This window comes from Pogoniulus pusillus, chromosome 20 (assembly GCF_015220805.1).
Source record: "Pogoniulus pusillus isolate bPogPus1 chromosome 20, bPogPus1.pri, whole genome shotgun sequence".
NCBI lineage: Eukaryota > Metazoa > Chordata > Aves > Piciformes > Lybiidae > Pogoniulus > Pogoniulus pusillus.
In genome coordinates, this window is record NC_087283.1 from 23,194,035 (window position 1) to 23,211,343 (window position 17,309).

At 58.4% G+C, this 17,309-nt stretch overlaps 1 protein-coding gene across 3 annotated transcripts; it reads right to left on the bottom strand.

Moving 5' to 3' along the window:
* Positions 1 to 1,186: 1,186 nt before the first annotated feature.
* On the bottom strand, positions 1,187 to 17,289 carry E2F4 (E2F transcription factor 4). Of its 3 annotated transcripts, XM_064160687.1 has the most exons (10): positions 17,096 to 17,289; positions 15,672 to 15,781; positions 14,104 to 14,265; positions 13,412 to 13,455; positions 9,545 to 9,606; positions 8,510 to 8,801; positions 6,624 to 6,797; positions 5,147 to 5,194; positions 4,384 to 4,428; positions 1,187 to 3,174 (listed from the first exon to the last, which is right to left on the bottom strand). In XM_064160687.1, the coding sequence occupies exons 1-10, from the start codon at positions 17,240 to 17,242 to the stop codon at positions 3,059 to 3,061; spliced, it is 1,200 nt and encodes a 399-aa protein (XP_064016757.1). In that variant the 5' UTR covers positions 17,243 to 17,289; the 3' UTR covers positions 1,187 to 3,058. The 3 variants fall into 3 exon arrangements, with proteins under 3 accessions (XP_064016757.1, XP_064016759.1, XP_064016758.1); XM_064160689.1 differs by lacking the exon at positions 6,624 to 6,797; XM_064160688.1 differs by lacking the exon at positions 5,147 to 5,194.
* Positions 17,290 to 17,309: the final 20 nt, after the last annotated feature.

Here is a 17,309-nt window from a genome sequence, read left to right on the forward strand (position 1 = left end):
GTTTGGCAGGACCCACCCCCGGCCAGGGAAACCGGCCCAGCCCGAGGGCACGGCGGGCACCCCGCGTTCCGGGAGGCACCGGAGCCAGAGAGTGCATTGGGCTGCAAGGGACCGTCCGAGAGCATGTCGACCAAATCCCTGCTGGCAGCAGAGACACCTCCAACTAGAGCAGGCTGCCCAGTAACACATCGGGTCTAGCCTTGAACACCTCCAGGCAAAGTGCATCCCTAACCTCCCTGGGTAACCTGTGCCAGTCTCTCCCCACCCTCACGGCCAACAATTTCTTTCTCCTCTCCATTCTCTCTCCCCTCTCCCAACTCAAAGCCATTGTCCCTCCTCCTGGCACTGCCAGCCCTTGTCCAAAGTACCTCCCCAGCTCTCCTGCAGCCCCTTCAGCAAGTCTGCTCTGAGGTGTCTCTTGGAGCCTTCTGTTCTCCAGACTGCATGGCCTCCACTCTCCCAGCCTCACCCCACAGCAGAGCTTCTCCAGCCTCTGATCATCTTTGTGGCCTCCTCTGGACCTTCTCCATCAGGTCCAGGTCTCTGTGGCCCCAGCCTTGCAGGTCAGATCTCCCCAGAGCAGAGGGGCAGGATCCCCTCTCTCCATCTCTGTCCTCACTGCTTTGGCTGCAGCCCAGGCTGCCCTTGGCCTTCTGTGCTGCTAGTGCCCACTGCTGGCTCCTGCCCAGCTTCTCCCCCACCAGCACTCCCAAGTCCTTTTCTGCAGGGCTGCTCTGAGTCTCTGTGCTACCTCAACCAGGTGCAGCACCTTGCACTGTGCCTTACTGAACCTCAGGAGGTTCTCCTCAGCCACCTCTGCAGCCTGTCCAGGTCCCTCTGGGTTCATCTTATCCCTCGGCCTTACCAATCACACCACTCAGCTCAGTGTCACCAGCAGTCCTGCTGAGGGGACCTCAGTCTCTCTGTCATTGCTGCAGACATCGACCAGCTCTGGTCCCAGCACAGAGCCCTGAGGGGCACCACTTGTCACCTTCCTGCATCTGGCCGAGGTGCTGCCCTTTGGATGCGATCGTCCAGGGCCCCCTTACCCGGTGCACAGACACCCATCAGCTCCACGAGGGGAAGCTCTGGAAGGGTTTTGCTATTTATTCACAGCAGAGAGCACTGTACAAATACTGCAGACAAAACTGCTTGCCTTGGCAAAAAAAAAAAAACAAGCAAAGAGAAAAGTATAAAAATAATCTTTATATAGGAACCCAAAGTTCATCTGCGACGTAAATTCTTCTCTAACCTTTTTCTGAAGGTGGCCTAAGTGGGGGCAGGTGGGAGGAGGGTGAGGGCCAGGCAGAACACAGCCAGCCATGGAGGCAGCTAACAGACACGGGACTGAGGGGTTCCGGCCAGCGTCCATGCCAAGAGGGGAGAGTTTGGGGACAGGCTGCATGCAGGCTGGGTGTGCACCAGTCCATGGGCAGCAGCTGTCACACTAGAGAGCATCCCAACGTTCCTCTGAAATTCTTCACACTTCTCCTGAGAGGATACCTGTGCTTGGAGCTGCAGAGAGGAGCAGCTCTTCTGGAGGAGTCCCACACAGACCAGGAGGGCCTGAGGAGCCACTTCGGGGATGCAGGTCCCCAGGACATAACTCTGCTCACTTCTGTGGCTCCAGGAATGGGTGGCTTTACAGCCCCAGCTGCTGGTGCTGCAGCTGCTCCTGTGGCTCACAGACAGTGAGATGATGCACCAGCAAGTCACCAGGACAGCTGAAAGCCACCTCCCTGCAGTGCCCACCCCCCTCCCCGGCAGCTGGTGGAGCAGGAAAGGCAAGACAGCTGCTAGCACCAGAAGATGTGCAGAACTGAAGACAACCAAACGGCATCTGAGCAGGAAGCACAGCACCAGTGTGGTGTTTCACTCTAGGATCCAGGGCTGGTACCATCTGATCACCCCAAGGAAGCCAAAAGCACAACTTCCACCACAGAAGGCAAGAAGAAAGCAACAGAGAGCATGTGGCAGGAGAATGATGCAGAGAAAGCTGCACACTAGGAAGTGACCTGCTGCAGGATCAGGAATTGGAAGCGTGGCGATGGGCACTGGAGGAGCAATTCAAATATACAGAAAACCTGATCCTGAGCCCAGAGAGAAACAGAGGAGGGCACAAAGCACTCCTTTGACAACACCTAGGGGTGGAGCACTGCCAGATGGTTACTGCTGGGTCGCCTCCAGACCACTGAAGGCTCAGCTGCAATAGCTGGAGACAGCTACTTGCAGCTATGAGCAGGCTCTGGTGTACCTGGAGTACCTTGGAGGCACCAGCTGGAGCAGTCTCATCCTTCCATGCATCTCCTCACCCAGGTTAAACCAAGTAACAGCTTAAATGCCACACTGGCACCTCTTTAGTCCTGTCAAAGCCAGCACAGCTGCTGTGCCTGGAGCTGCAGCTCCCATGCTCCTGCAGCTCCCATGCTCCTGCATCAGCACAACCAGTATGCCTGGGTCCTGCTAGCAACTCAGCTCCTGAATCCCACCAGGAGGCACAACTGGCTCCAAAAAGTGCTTCTCCTTGGCAAACATCCTGGCTTGGCCTGCAGCCACTGAAGAAATGCCCACTGAGTGCCACTGCATCCTCCTTGCTGTCACTCAGCAACACAACCCCCCCCCAGCCTGCCCTGCTCACAGATCCACTGAACCACTTCTGAGATTGGGAACTGACCACAGCTGCAGGGCTCCTGGCAGCAGCTGGCACCTAGGAGGTGCAAAGTGCCTGTGGGAGTGCAAGGCAGGCAGCAGTGAGGAAGCTCAGAGGCATGTGGGCACTCTACGGGTTAACTGGGCAGACTCAAAGGCAGCCCCCACGAAGGCAGGCCCAGGGGGCAGTGGAGAGGGAGATGGGGGCTGAGGTGTGCCCTGCACGGGCAGCAGAGGAAGAGGAAGAAGCTATGGGGTGGCTCCCAATCTGCAGGTCCACCTCTCTTGGCTCTGAGTCCACAGGAGAGCATCTCAGGGTGGCTCACCCATCCAGCTCCAGCACAGGAATCCAAACCCAGACACTTGGCAGAGTCCCAGCAGGGCCTGTGCCCGCCGGGCTGCGGGCGGCTCAGAGGTTGAGGACAGGCACGTCAAAGAGGTCACAGACACCTTCGCTCTCGTCCAGGTTGTAGATGTAGTCGTGGTCACCAGGTGGAGGGGACAGGCGCAGCAAGGGAGCAAACACTGTGGGCAGAGCAGCCAGGGTCGGTGACCTGAGCCAGCACTACCAGGCAGAGCTGAGAGCTGCCAGCCAGTGCCCGAGTGGCACAGCCCTGGGGACGCCACCTCACGGCAACAGGCTTTGAGGGGGCTTCAGATCAGCTTTTTGAGACAGAAGGGACAGGCTCTGCTGCTCCTCACAGCCAGCTCAGGGGGAACAGAGCCTGTGTCCAGAGCCAGGGAAGCTGGCAAGATGGGTATGGGTTCAATTTTGGGCCCCTCGCTCAAAGAAGGACATCAGGGACATTGCTGGAGAGGGTCCAGAGAACAGCAACACAGCTGGTAAAGGTTCCAGAGCAGAAGTCTGGTGAGCAGCAGCTCAGTGTACCAGGGTCCTTCAGCCTAGAGAAAAGGAGGCTCAAGGAAGGCTTTCTGGCTCTCTTAACGCCCTGAAGGGAAGCTGAAGCTGGGTGGGGGTTGGTCTCTTGTCCCAAGGAACATGCAATAGAATGAAGGAAAATGTTCTCAAGTTTCCCCAGGAGAGGTTCAGGTTGGATGAGAGGAACAATTTCTTGCCAAGAAGAGCTGTCAAATCTTGGAACAGGCTGCCCAGGGCAGTGGTGGAGTTCCTGTCCCTGGAGGGGATGCTGAGCTAAGAGCTGCACTCAGTGACCTCTCCAGCATTTCTGAAAGGTCATGGAGAACAGAGGAGGTGCCTGAGGACTGAAGGAAAGCCAATGGCACTGCCCAGTTCCAGAGACAGGGAACTGCTGGAGATAGTCCCAGAGAGGCTAGGAAGATGCTGAAGGGCCTGGAACATCTCTGCTATGGAGGAAGGCTGAGAGCCTTGGGGATGATTGGTGTGCAGAGAAGGATGAGAGGGGACCTAAGCAGTGGCTGTAAATATCTGAAGGGTAGGTGCCAGGATGAAGGTGCCAGGTTCTTTGGGGAGTGCCCAATGGCAGGACAAGGACCAAGAGGTATGAGCTGAGACCTAGGAGGTTCCAGCTGAGCAGGAGGAGAAAGTTTGGTGTGAGAGTGTTGGAGGCCTGGAGCCAGGCTGCCAGAGAGGCTGTGGAGTCTCCTGCTCTAGAGAGAAGGGTGGGGTCCCTTCCAGCCCATACCAATCTGTACCAGGTCTCCTCCCAACCCGACCAATCCTATGGTTCCAAGTCACACAGCTTGGCCTTCCTGCTCTGGAAAGCTCTCAGCCTGAGGGGACTCAACACTCACCTTCAGAGGACATCAGCTCCTCCAGCAGCTCAGAGTTCATACACTCTGGGGAAGAGACAAGCAGGGTTAAGCAACACTGATTTCCTGGCCTGTTCCCTTGAAGTTCCCCACCCTGCCTAGGGTACTCCCTACCCTTGTTAACCTTTCCCTGCCCAAGCCCCGGTGTGTGTAGCAAGCAGTGGCAAAAAGAGGCTCAGGAAAAGGGAAATTGGTGTCAGAAGAGGAGGGGCTGTGCTCTATCCCTGCGCTAGCTGAAGCCCTAGACCCCTCCACAGGAAACTCAGCTGGCAAAACCTGACTTGTTCACAGCCCTCAGGAAGTGTCTCAGGAGGTTCCAGCTGAACAGGAGAAGAAACTTGTTTGGTGTGAGGGTGCTGGAGGGCTGGAACAGGCTGCCCAGAGAGGCTGTGGAGTCTCCTGCTCTGGAGACTTTCAAACCCACCTGGATGTGTCGCTGGGTGCCCTGCCCTGGGTGCCCCTGCTCTGGCAGGGGGGTTGGACTGGATGGTCTTTGAAGGTCCCTTCCAGCCCCTACCATACTACAGTTCTATGACTGCATGATCTGGATGCTGGCAAAGACAAAACACCACACACAGAAACCGGGCCCTGCAAGTGCCCAGCCCCAGGTGGACAGCCAGCAACCCCAGTGACCACGAGCACCTCCCAGCCCCAACAGAACCCCAAAGGGGGCGATTAAAGCAAAGTGCCCCCTTCGGTGGGTAGCTGGGCACAGAGCCAAGCTGCGGTGAGGGAGCAAACGTACCTCTGGTTGGATCAAACATCTCTGACAGCTCCTTGGGCAGCTCCAGTACTGCAAACACAACAAAGCACACAGTTTGCATTGCTGCATGAAGAGTCTGAAGTGCTTCACAGCCTCACGGCCCAAAGTCCTGGGCACCAAATCATCCTGTGCCACCCAGACACTCTGCTCCCACAGCCCAGGGCTCTGCTGAGGTGACAAAACCCTTAAGCACAACCGCTTTAAAACCAACTTGTTGGAGCTGGGAGCCAGGAGAGTAAGCAGAGCCAGCAGCTGTGTGCAGGCCCCACCTGCTGCGAGCCTCCATCCACCACCTCCACTTCTCTTCTGTAGAAGAGGTTGGGTGGGAAGGGACCTTTAGGAGTCACCCAGTCCAAGCCTCTGCACTCAGCAGGGTCAGCTGCAGCCAGAGCAGGCTGCTCACAGCCACAGCCAACCTCACCTGCAGTGGTGCCAGCCAGGGGGCAGCTCCCACCTCTCTGGGCAGCCTGGGCCAAGCTCTTCCCACCCTCAGTGCCAAACATTTCTCCCTTCTCTCCACTCCCAAGCTCCCTCTCTCAGTTCAAACCATCCCTGCCACAACAGGACCTGCTCCAAAGTCTGTCCCTGACTCTCCTGGAGTCCCTCCCAGCACTGCAAGGCCACCAGAAGGTGTCCCTGGAGCCTTCTCCTCTCCAGGCTGCACACCCCCAACTCTGCCAGCCTGGCCTCACAGCAGAGCCCTGCCAGCCCTGTGGTGGTCCCTCTGGCCCTGCTGCAGCAGGCCTGCGGAGCTGTAGGGTGAGGGCATGGTTTTAGAGAGTACTCATTGGGCCACAGACAAGCCTGCTCCAAGACAAAGATGTGACTAGTTGCCACTTCTCTCAAACACAAAGTGCAGTAAGATTTCCTCTTCCAACCACAACCCTCCAGCCCAGAGGGTTCCTGCCCTGAAGGAACCAAACATTTCCAAACACCACAATGGCTTCTAGAGGATCCTTCTTTGCCCTCAGGCCATCTTGTCACTGCCTGGCAGAAAGCTCTAATGATGCTTTTTTAAAGCCCATTTGGTCTCACCAGGCACATGCAGGAGCTGCCCACTCTTCACAGTGGGATTAAGAGCCCAAAGAGGCACTTGAAGTGTTGCTGAGTAAGAGAGAAACAGGGAGCCAAGAGCTCTTCCTTGGAAGAAGTGCCCGAGGTGCTCTCACAGCTGGCTGGAGATTCTGGAGCTTCAGAGAGTCCCCAGACTGGGGCTTCGCACTGCATAGAGGACTGCAAGGGACTAATCCTGCACCTAACAGTAGAGATGTGTCATGTGGGCATCCCTGGCAGCTCCTTTGATGTCACAGAAAGTGGCAGGACCCCAGACTTGACAGTCACCTCCTGGCCAGGTTCCTCAGCAGCCTCACAGGCTGCTCGTGCTTGCAGGAAAGGCAGAGCAGAGCTCAGCTCCTTCCTTAGCCCCGCAGCAAGACACAGGTGGAGCTGTGATACTCACTTCCAGTGGGGTCTGGCTTGATGGGCTCAAAGGAGGTGGAAGGGCTGGGCAGGATGGAGCTGCTGTCCAGGGAGGCAGAGGACTGCAGTGCCTGAGTGTCCAAGCCGGCCGCTGCCACGCTGCCCAGGGGCTCCAGCTCACTGCTCCTGGGCTCTGCTGCTGGGACACTGCCCCCTGCAAGAGCCACACAGCCACGTCACAGAGCCACTGCAGCTGGAGCCCACCCAGACCACCCAGTCCAACCATTCTGCCAAGGCTGGGGCTAAGCCATGGCCCTCAGCACCACAGCTCTACCACTGAAACACCTCCAGGTGTGGGCATTCAGCCACCTCCCTGGGCAGCCTGTGCTAGGCTTTGACCCTTCCAGTGAAGAAGTTTCTTCCAATGTCCAATCTAAATCTCCCTGGGGCAACCTGAGGACATTTCCTCTCATCCTGTCGGTTGTTCCCAGGGAGCAGAGCCCAGCCCCAGCTGGCTGCAGCCTCCTCTCAGGGAGCTGCAGAGAGCAATGAGGTCTCCCTCAGCCTCCTTTTCTCCACACTAACCACCCCCAGCTCCCTCAGCTGCTCCTCCCCAGCCCTCTGCTCCAGACCTTTCCCCACCTTTCTTGCCCTTCTCTGGACCTGCTCCAGCTCCTCAATGTCCTTTTGGGAGTGACAGGCTCAAAACTGCACCCAGCATTCAAGCTGTGGCCTCACCAGTGCAGGAAGACAATCCCTGCCCTGCTTCTGTTTGCCCACACCATTGCTGATCCAGGCCAGGCTGATGGTGCCCTTCTTGACCACCTTGGAGCCCCCTAGCTCATCTTCAGCTGCTGAAGATAAGGACTTAACTCACAGTTCCCACTGGGCACTTTCCAGCCACTCTGTCCCCTGGAGCCTTCCTGGGGTTGCTGTGACCCAGGTCCAGGACCCAGCCCTTGGCCTTGGAACCTCATCCCATTGGCCTCAGCCATGGGTGCAGCCTGGTGCTGCAGAGCCTCCCTGCCCTCCAGCAGACCAACACTCTCTCTGAGCTTAATGCCCACTGCTATCTCAGTGACATCTGCCACCTCCTCCCAGCCCCACAGAGAACAGCAGGGCCAAGTAGACGGAGCTGCCTGAAGAGGGCTGCTTGCTTGGTGGTGCCAGGCTGCCCTCACAGCAGGGAACACAAACCAGGCAGTTAGCCACAACCAGCACATTGAGAGCTTCCTCTCTGCCTGCTCAGGGCTGACTATGCTCTTGGAATAGTGTCCAGCTTTGGCCACCTTCTAGTCTGAGGAAGGTGAGCTGAAGGCTGCCACAATGACCAGGGCTGCAGGGCAAAGGACCTGCCAGGAGGGACTTGCTCAGCCAGGCAAGAAGAATTCCAAGGGCAACCTCAGGAGTCTGAGGACAGCCTAACAGCAGCTCATAGCTACCTGTAGGGAATGTGCAACAGCTCAGAACTCCTCAGTGGTGCCAACTGATGGCATGTGCACAACAGGCAGGAGATGCAGCTCAGGGGATCCAGACATCAGGAAGAAGGAATTCCCTGAGAGGGGGCGGCAGCCCTGGAGGGCTCACCAAGGAATCTCTGCCTCGGGAGGCTGGATGAAGCAATCCAACTCCGGTATTCTTGAGTCTCTGCTCAAGCTGGAAGTTGAACCTCAGACTCCAACAGACCCTTGCACAAACAGGGGTCTGCATGCTCAGCTCTCCCCAGCCACTGCTCCCACAGCCTGGCACTGCCCCCTCCAGCCACAGCTCTCATTTTGGGCTGGACTGGAGGTCATTGTCCTGCACAAGCAGCTGCCAGTCCCACTGCTCAGGACTGCAGCAAAGGCAGAGGTGCTCCCCCAGCAGCAGCTGCAGCCATGGCCAGACCAAGGAACAGCTCTGCAGCCTGTCTGTGCCTCCTCTCACCTGTGCTGGTGGCGTTCTGCTCGGGGGAGCTGCGGTCCTGCGTGCTGCTGGGTGTGGGTGTGGAGGGCTGGGTGCTGCTGGGAACTGAAGCCTCCTGCAGCTGGGTGGGTGCTGGGATCTGGATCTGTGGCTTCGAGGGTGTGACAGCTTGGCACTGGATGAGGTCCTCAGGGGGAGGGACAGGGAGCACCACAGGAGGGGAGCTCCAAGCGTCTTTGTTTACTAAGAGAACGTCGATGGGGCCAGTGGTGCTCTTCAGGTGGATCTGGTATTTCTTCTGCCCATTCAGGCCCTGGGGCAAGGCAAAAGCAAAACACAGCCACTCAGCAGCTGGACTTGATCAGCTGAAAGGCCCTTTCCCAGCAGAGCAACTCTGGGATTCTAGGATTAGACACAGCCATGCACTGAATGCTCTTCCCAATGGGAACGGGGCTCTCCCAAGGGCAGGGTCCACACACGGCTGCCCTGACTCCTACATCTCCTCTACCCCATGCAGCTCCTGTCCTTGCTCATGGTCTTCCCAACAGGGGTTTGGCACTGATTTCACACTTGGAGCCCTCCTTGAGTTAGCAGTTCTTCGATTCCAGGAAACCATCTGGAGAGAAGGCTCCAGGAAGACGTCAGAGCAGCCTTGCAGTGGCTGAAGGGGCTGCAGCAGAGCTGGAGAGGGACTTCGGACAAGGGCTGGCAGTGCCAGGACAAGGGACAATGGCTTAGAGCTGGGAGAGGGAGAGTGGAGAGGAAGAAACTGTTGGCAGTGAGGGTGGAGAGACTGACACAGGTTGCCCAGGGAGACTGTGGCTACCCCTGCCTGGAGGTCTTTAAGGCGAGGCTGGGTGGGGCTTTGAGCAGCCTGAGCTGGTGGGAGGTGTCCCTGCCCATGGCAGAGGGTTGGCACTGAATGATTTTTGAGGTCACTTCCAACCCATTCTAGGATTCTGTGATCCCCAACTGCCAACTCCCAGCCTGGGCAGTTCAGCAGCAGCCTCTCCCCAGCACCGTCACTCCTGCATCCTCCACACCTTCAGCACTCACCTCAGGGATGGGAACCTCCAAGCGTGTGCCCAAGGGAGCTCGGATGGCAAGGAGGGTGTCTCCTGTGAACACAGCCTGGTCAGCACAAACTGCTCTGATGCCAACGAAGCCCCGACAAAGGCCCCTCCCAAGGCCCCCCTTCTTCTGCAGGACTGCCATCCACACCCACCTGAGGTGCCAGACACATCACACAGCTCCCAGTGTGCCAGCTGCCCAGGGCACAGGCAACCTGCAAGGCTGCTCCCAAAGCAACCCTGAAAGATTTTAGCAGCATCCCTCCAGGATCCTTTCCCCCCGCAGGTCTGGCTTAAATCCCCTCCAAGGATATCTGCAGCCAAAGGCAGAGACCTGCACCCTGCTGCCACCCTGCAGATGGCAACGAGAAACTGCAGCACACAGCCCTGGCAAGGCACAGCAGGGCAACCTCCAGCTGCAGCGCTTGCACCTGAAACCAGCAGCTCCCACTCTCTACTGGCCAGAGAGCTGCTTGGTGCTGAGTGCTCATCAACATCTAAAGGGTGAGGGACAAGAGGATGGGGCCAGACATTTGTCAGTGGTGCCCAGTGACGAGGCAAGGGGCAATAGGCACAAACTGGAACCCAGGAATTTCCATCGGAACTGTACTGTGCACTGGCGAGGCACAGCTTGAGCACTGGGTGCAGTTTTGGGCCTCTCATCCCATGAAGGAGGAGCAGCTCCAGCTCCTCATCCATGAGGAGCTGGAGCAGAAGGGCAAGAAAGATGGGGAAGGGTTGGGAAAAGAGGGCTGGGGAGAAGCAGCTGAAGGAGCTGGGGGTGTGCAGTGTGGAGAAGAGGAGGCTGAGGGAGACCTCGTTGCTCTGTGCAGCTCCCTGAGAGGAGGCTGCAGCCAGCTGGGATTGGTCTATTCAACTGAGGCACAAGTGATAGGACAAGAGGAAATGGCCTCAAGTTGCCCCAGGACAGGTTTAGGTTTGACAGCAGAAGAAACTTCTTCACTGAAAGAGTTCTCAGGCACTGGCACAGGCTGCTCAGGAAGGCAGCTGAATGCCCAGCCCTGGAGGTGGTGCAAAGAGGCAGAGCTGCGGTGCTGAGGGACGTGGGTTAGCAGAAGCCTTGGCAGAGATAGAGAAGAGTTGGACTGGATGAGCTGAAAGAGCTTTTCCAACCAGAAGAATTCCAAAAGAGAAACTTGTTTGGTGGGAGGGTGCTGGAGCCCTGGAGCAGGCTGCCCAGAGACTTTGTGGAGTCTCCTGCTCTGGAGACCCAAAACCCACCTGGATGTGTTGCTGGGTGCCCTGCCCTGAGTGGACCTGCATTAGCAGGAGGGTTGAATTAGATGACATAAATGAGGTGATCAGAGATGATCTCCAGAGGTCCCTTCCAGCCCCCAGCACTCTGTGGTTCTGCAGTGGACCCTGTGCAGAGCTCAGTACCTCCAGGGCTCGCAGGCAGGCTGGCAGCATCCTTCCTTTCCAAGCTCTGCAGCAGCTTAAGAGTTCTTTGCCGTGAGGGTGCTGGAAAACTGCACAGGTTGCCCAAGGTGGTTGAGGCCCCATCCCTAGAGATGATCAAGGTGAGAGCTGACAATGTCCTGGGCAACCTGATCTAGAGAAGGATGTCCTTGATGACCACAGGGGGTTGGACTGGGTGACCTTTGGAGGTCCCTTCAAACCAAAGCATTCCATGACTCTGATTTTCTGCCCCTTGTAACACAACAGCCCCAGGCCAGCAGCTTCCAGGCCATGCCTGGGCTGAAATGTGAGCAGAGAAGTATCAGAGCTGTGCCCATCAGATGCATGGAATGGTGAAGCTTTGCTGTGGTCAGTGCCCACACTGAGAAGGGTTTCACAGCAGGCCTCACTTGGTGATGAGCACAGGAGATCCTCAGAGCAAGGAGAGGGCACAGCAGAAGAACACATTTGGGAATCACAGCATGGTTTGGGCTGGGAAAGCTCTATGAGAGCACTCATCCCAGCAGCAACCCAACCCCACTGTGGGCACCAAACCCTCTGCCCAAGTGCCATGGCCACACAGCTCTGCAACACCTCCAGCCAGGGGCAATTCACCACCTCCCTGGGCAGCCTCTGCCACCAAAGACAATTTTCCTCCTCTCCAACCTAAGCCTCCCCTGGCACAATTCCAGCCCAGGTCCTCTCCTTCTATCCCCTGAGCCCAGGGAGCAGAGTCCAGCCCCAGCTGGCTGCAGCCTCCTCTCAGGGAGCTGCACAGAGCAATGAGCTCTGCCTCAGCCTCCTCTTCCCCACACTGCACACCCCCAGCTCCCTCAGCTACTCCTCCCCAGCTCTGCTCTGCAGAACCTCACCAGCTTCCCTGCCCTGCTCTGGACTGTCAGGCAGGAAGTCAAATGTGCAGCAGAAGGCACAGGGACTAAAACCCCACAGGGGCTGTCACTGGGATGAGATTCCCTCAACAAATCTCCTGTACTTTTATGGAAAACTTTGTGGTGAGACAGGAGATGCACCAGGGAGCTCAGGGGCAGAAGCTGTTGGTTCTGAAGGCAGTGACATGTTTCCATCTCCCTGCACGGCCCCCTCCCTAACTCACTCACCCCCTAGCCTGCAGGGTGCTTCTCCTTCCCCAGGGGTACCACAAGTGCAAAGTGCATCACAGCACCCAGTGGGAAATTCCCTTTCCCAGGCACTAGAACCCAACTTCTTCTGACTTCTTTTTTAATGTATGCAAATCACAAACCCATGGCTGGCAGAAGTCACATGGAAACCTTCAAGCCCTACCTCACTCTGAGTTCAAGAGCAGGCAGCAAGAAAAAACAGAATCCCAGCGAGGGGGAGTGGGTTGGAAGGGCCCTCTGGAGATCACCAGCCCAGCCTCTGCCACGGCAGAACCTCCTAGAACAGGAGCTGAAGTTCAGCCTGCTCCACAAGGGTGCAGCAAAGAATCTCTGCAAGCCTCAGACGGCTCAGGAGAGGAAAAAAGAAAGTCACATAAAGGATATTCTTACAGGAAAACTGACCAGAGAATGGAAAACCAAGGCCCTGCCCTGCGAGGAATTCAGCCCTGCCTCGGCAGGAGCTGAGCTGTGTGTTTTGGTGAGGCCTGGCTGCAGCCAGCAGCTGGTGACCAGGAGCAGCTGCAGTGACAAGTGAGGCACTTGCTCAGCCAGTCAGTTGCTGGCCTCCAGGCAGCGCCTCCAGCCTGCTGCCAGTGCCCTAAAAGCACAAGCCCTGCCCCCTAGCACTGCTGGTGGGCATCAAAAGGAACGGGAAGGTGGTGGTGAGGCCAAAGGCAGCAGCAGAACTCCAGCAGCATCAAGTCTGGTGAACAAGACAAGCCCACAAAGGCAGAAGGATGAGGAAGCTGGGGAAGGGTCTGGAGAAGAGGGCTGGGGAGCAGCTGCTGAGAGAGCTGGGGGTGGTTAACCTGGACAAAGGGAGGCTGAGGGGAAACCCTCCCACTCCCTACAGCTCCATGAAAGGAGGCTAGAGACAGATGGGGTTAGCTTCTCCCAAAGAACAAGCAACAGGACAAGATCAAAAGGCCTCGGGTCACTCCAAGGGAGGTTTAGCTTGGACATGAGGAACAATTTCTTCTCTCTAAAGGGCTGTCAAGGCCTGGCCCAGGCTGCCCACAGTGGAGTCTCCATCCCTGAAGGAGTTTCAAAGCCATGGAGATGTGGTGCTGAGGGCCATGGGTTAGTGGTGCCCTGTCAGCCCTCTTCTCCAGACCCTTCCCCAGCTTTGTTGCCCTTCTCCGGACCTGCTCCAGCCCCTCAACGTCCTTCTGGGAGTGAGGGGCCCAAAACTGCACCCTGTGCCCAAGCTGTGGCATCAGCAGTGACCAGCACAAGGGGAAGGAGAGCAGCTGGGCCAGGCTGGCAGCCTGCAGGAAGGAGCAGCATTCCCTCACCTGTGAAGCACTTGCAGATGTCTTCGTGTGTCACATATGCTAAGGTGTCCAAGGTTAAGGACAAAAGCTGCAGCGGCAAAGGCCCCTTGGTGTTTGCTGCCTGACCCCGAGGCAGGCTGCTCCCAAGGCTCCTTGCCACACTCTGAGCTGGGGAGGCCTGCAAGCTGTGTCCCCATTAGAGCTGACAACCTCAGCCAGGGAAGCCCCAGGAGCAGCTCTGCACTGCAAGAGGCCTTTGTGCTTCCCAGAGCAGCAGTCTCTCATTGTGGGCAGCACTCTGGGAGGCTTCACCTCAAAGAGCCAGACACAAGCCATGTGGAGCAGAGGAAGCTGGCTCCCAGGCTGGCCAGAGTCACAGAACTGCCAGGGTTGGAAGGGACCCCAAGGACGATCCAGCTCAAACCCCCTTGCCATGGGCAGGGACACCTCACACTAGATCAGGTTGCCCACAGCCACATCCAGCCTAGCCTTAAAAACTTCCAGGGATGAAGCTTCCAACACCTCCGGGGGCAACCTGTGCCAGGCTCTCACCACCCTCAGGCTGAAGAACTTCTTCCTAAGGTCTGCCTTCCTCTAGCTTGGATCCATTCCCCTAGTTCTATCACTGCCCCACAGCCCAAGCAGTCCCTCGGGCCAGCCCCTGCAGCAGCAGGAGGGCAGCAGCAGCCCAGCCCAGCTCTCCCAAAGGATATCTGCTGTTCTGCACGTCCTCGGTGACGTTGCGGATGCTCTGCTGCACCCACATCTTCTGCTGCTCCAGCTCCTGCTCTCGCTGCTCCAGGTCCTCTATGTCTGCCTTCAGCTCGATCAGTTTGTGAGCTATTTCTCGGGTGTTGCAGCCAGGACCCACCCCTCTGGGCAAAGGGGACAGCAAGGGACACACATCAGCCCCTGGAAACACCCAGACCAGCCCCAACCCCTCAGAAAGCTGCCACCTCCCTCGCCGCCACTCCTGGCCAAACCCAAATGGCTCAGAAAGCCTCATCTGTAGCTACCCTCCAGCACACCAGGGTCTGGTGCCATCCTCCTACATCCTGCAGCCTGGCAGGGCTCAGCCCCATCTCCAGTGCAATGCCAAGGCACTGCAAACACTTCGTGTGTAAGAGCCTAGGCCTGCTCCACAGCACCACAGGCTGCCTTGGGTGGGAAGGAACCTTCCAAGGGACCTAACCCTGTCCAACCCCTGCACTCAGCAGGGACAGCTGCAGCCAGGGCAGGCTGCTCACAGACATAACCAACCAGCATGGGGCAGCTCCCACCTCTCGGCAGCCTGGGCCAGGCTCTTCCCACCCTCAGTGTCAAACATTTCTCCTTTCTTTCCACTCCCAAGCTCCCTCTCTCAGTTCAAACCATCCCCCCTTGGCCTGCCACAACAGGACCTGCTCCAAAGGCTGTCCCCAGCTCTCCTGGAGTCCCTCCCAGCACTGCAAGGCCACCAGAAGGTGTCCCTGGAGCCTTCTGCTCTGCAGGCTGCACACCCCCAACTCTGCCAGCCTGGCTCACAGCAGAGCCCTGCCAGCCCTGCTGTGGCCTCCTCTGGCCCTGCTGCAGCAGGTCCCTGTCTGTGCTGAGCACTCCAGAGCTGCCCCAGCACTGCAGGGAAGGTCTCAGCAGAGCTTAGCAAGGAGCAGAATACTCCCCTTGCTCCTGCTGCCCACACTGCTGGGGATCAGCCCAGGGCAGGGCAGGGCTGGCAGCACTCAGTGCCAGCTCATCTCCAGCTCTGCACCCCCAGCACCCCCAAGTCTTTCCCTTCAGGGCTGCTCCCCAGCCTGGGCTGATGCTCAGAAACACAAGCTTGGGACTCAGGGACATCTTGGCCTTGTTGAAACTTGTGAAGTTCACATGGTCCCATTTCTCCAGCTTATCCAGGTCTCTCTGGATGGATTCTGTTCCTCAGGCCTGTCAAGTGTGCCACTCACCTTGATGTCATCTGCAAGCATGCCAACTCTGTACTCTACCCCACTCTGCCACTGATGAGGCACTGCTCTCAATATGGATCTCCTAAGGCACACCACCTGCCACCAGGCTCTGTGTGGACCTGGAGCAGATGACCACTCCCCTCTGAGTGTGACCATCTGAACAAGTCCTCATCTGCCAAACAGTCCAAGGAAAAGGAACTGGCACAGCCCAGCCCAGCCGGGGAAGTGCCCTCACGCCCTGGGGAGCTTTGCTCCAAGCACAGCAGTTTAACTCCGGTGTCATTCAGCCCTGGCCTGGAGGGGACCTGTGCAGGACTGATGCTACCTCCACCACTCACTTCCACTGGATGCTGTTCTTGGACTTCTTCTCGATCAGGCCAATGCCCTCCAGCACGTTGGTGATGTCGTAGATCCGCCGCTTCTGCCGCACAGCCAAGGTGTCTGCAGCCTGCAGCGGGGGTGGGACACTCAGCTCCACCCTTCCCCCCCTCTCAGACCACTCCTGGCCACCTCACACCTCCCCTGTCCCAGCGCCTCACTTTACAAAGCCTCCCTCTCGCTGTCACTGTGACCACAAGAAGTCAGTGACCCTTCCCTTACTCCCTGCAGAGCACCACCCAGACTGCAGCCATTCCCAAACGGCCCTTCCTCGGGCACGGAGCCCTGCTCCACGGCACCGCCCTGGCAGCCTCAGAGCCCCTTCAGGGGCAAGGAGGTGAGGGTGAGAAGAGGAACACCAAGAGCTCGCTGTGTGAGGGACAACAGCTGCCCAGGCCAGCACTCAAAAGGGGTTCTTTAAGCTGTGGTAGAGAGTCCACAGCTCTTCCAGAGGCAGGTTGACAAAACTCAAAGAATGGTTTGGCTTGGAGAAGCTTTCTGGGAGCATCCAGTCCAGCAGCAACCCAGCATCACTATGGCCCCCAGTGCCATGGCCACAGCTCTGCAACACCTCCACCACCTGGGCACTCCACCACTCCCTGGGCAGCCTGTGCCAATCCCTGACTACTCTTACAGCAAATACATTTTTCCTCCTCTCCAACCTAAGCCTCCTTCAGGCCAGGTCCTCACCTGAGACCAGGGAGAAGAGCCCAACCCCATGTTACTAAAACCTCTTTCAGGGAGCTGCAGAGAGCAATGAGGTCTCCCTTCAGCCCCCCCCCCCCGAGGCTGCTCCTCACCAGCCCCGTTCTCCACGGTGGTGCTGGGCTGATAGTTGGACTGGATGACCTCAGAGGGCGTTTCCAGGCCAAGCCATTCTCTAACTGTAGCTGCAGAAGTAGGGCACGGCCCAGAGCGCCTGGCAGAGATGAACCTGAGCACGCTGCCCTCTCCGCTGCAGGTCAGCAAGGAGGAGCAGCTTTACAGCTATTCACTGCCACAGGCCTCCGAGGCTGCCCAGGGCGGCACCGCGATGGCCCAGCGACCGAGCCGCACCCTGGCTTGGGGCAAGAGGGCAGCAGACGGGCAAAAGAAAGTACTCAGAAGCCGGCCAACAGCAGGCAGGGCCCGCGGCCTCCTCTGTCCCCAGCAGCGCTGGTAGGCAGGGCCGGCCGGGGAGAAAGCGGAGAGCAGCGGAAAGAATCGGTGCCGACCCCCGCGGCCATGCCCTCCGCCGCAGCCCCGGGACCCCCCCAGGGACCCCCACCTGCTGCTGCCGCCGCGTCCCGCTCCCCTCCCTCCACATGCGGCCATCCCGTCCCCCCGCTAGCAGCCCGCGTCCCGGGGCGGCAGGGCGCTCCGCCGCCGCTCGCAGCTCCCGCACCAGCTTGAGGTCGAGCACGCCGTCCTTGGCCTCCTGCAGCAGCGACACGAACTTGGTAGTCAGCAGCCCCAGGCTCTTCTCATGCCGGCTCGGCGCCCCCGCAGCCCCGCTGCCACCCCCCGGGGGCTGCGGCCCGCACTCCGCCATCTGCCCGCCGCCGCCACCGGCTCCGGCCCGGCCGCGCTTCCGCTTCCGGCCCGCCGGGCACCACGGG

What these genes read in the sequence shown, in the direction of transcription:
- E2F4 (XM_064160687.1), bottom strand. Translation starts at nt 17,242, where the DNA reads ATGGCGGAGTGCGGGCCGCAGCCCCCGGGGGGTGGCAGCGGGGCTGCG. An exon ending in TGGAGGTTCCCATCCCTGAG is followed by an intron (nt 8,802 to 9,544) that starts GTGAGTGCTGAA and finishes GCCTTGCCCCAG; the next exon opens with GGCCTGAATGGGCAGAAGAA. An exon ending in GCAGAACGCCACCAGCACAG is followed by an intron (nt 6,798 to 8,509) that starts GTGAGAGGAGGC and finishes TGGCTCTTGCAG; the next exon opens with GGGGCAGTGTCCCAGCAGCA.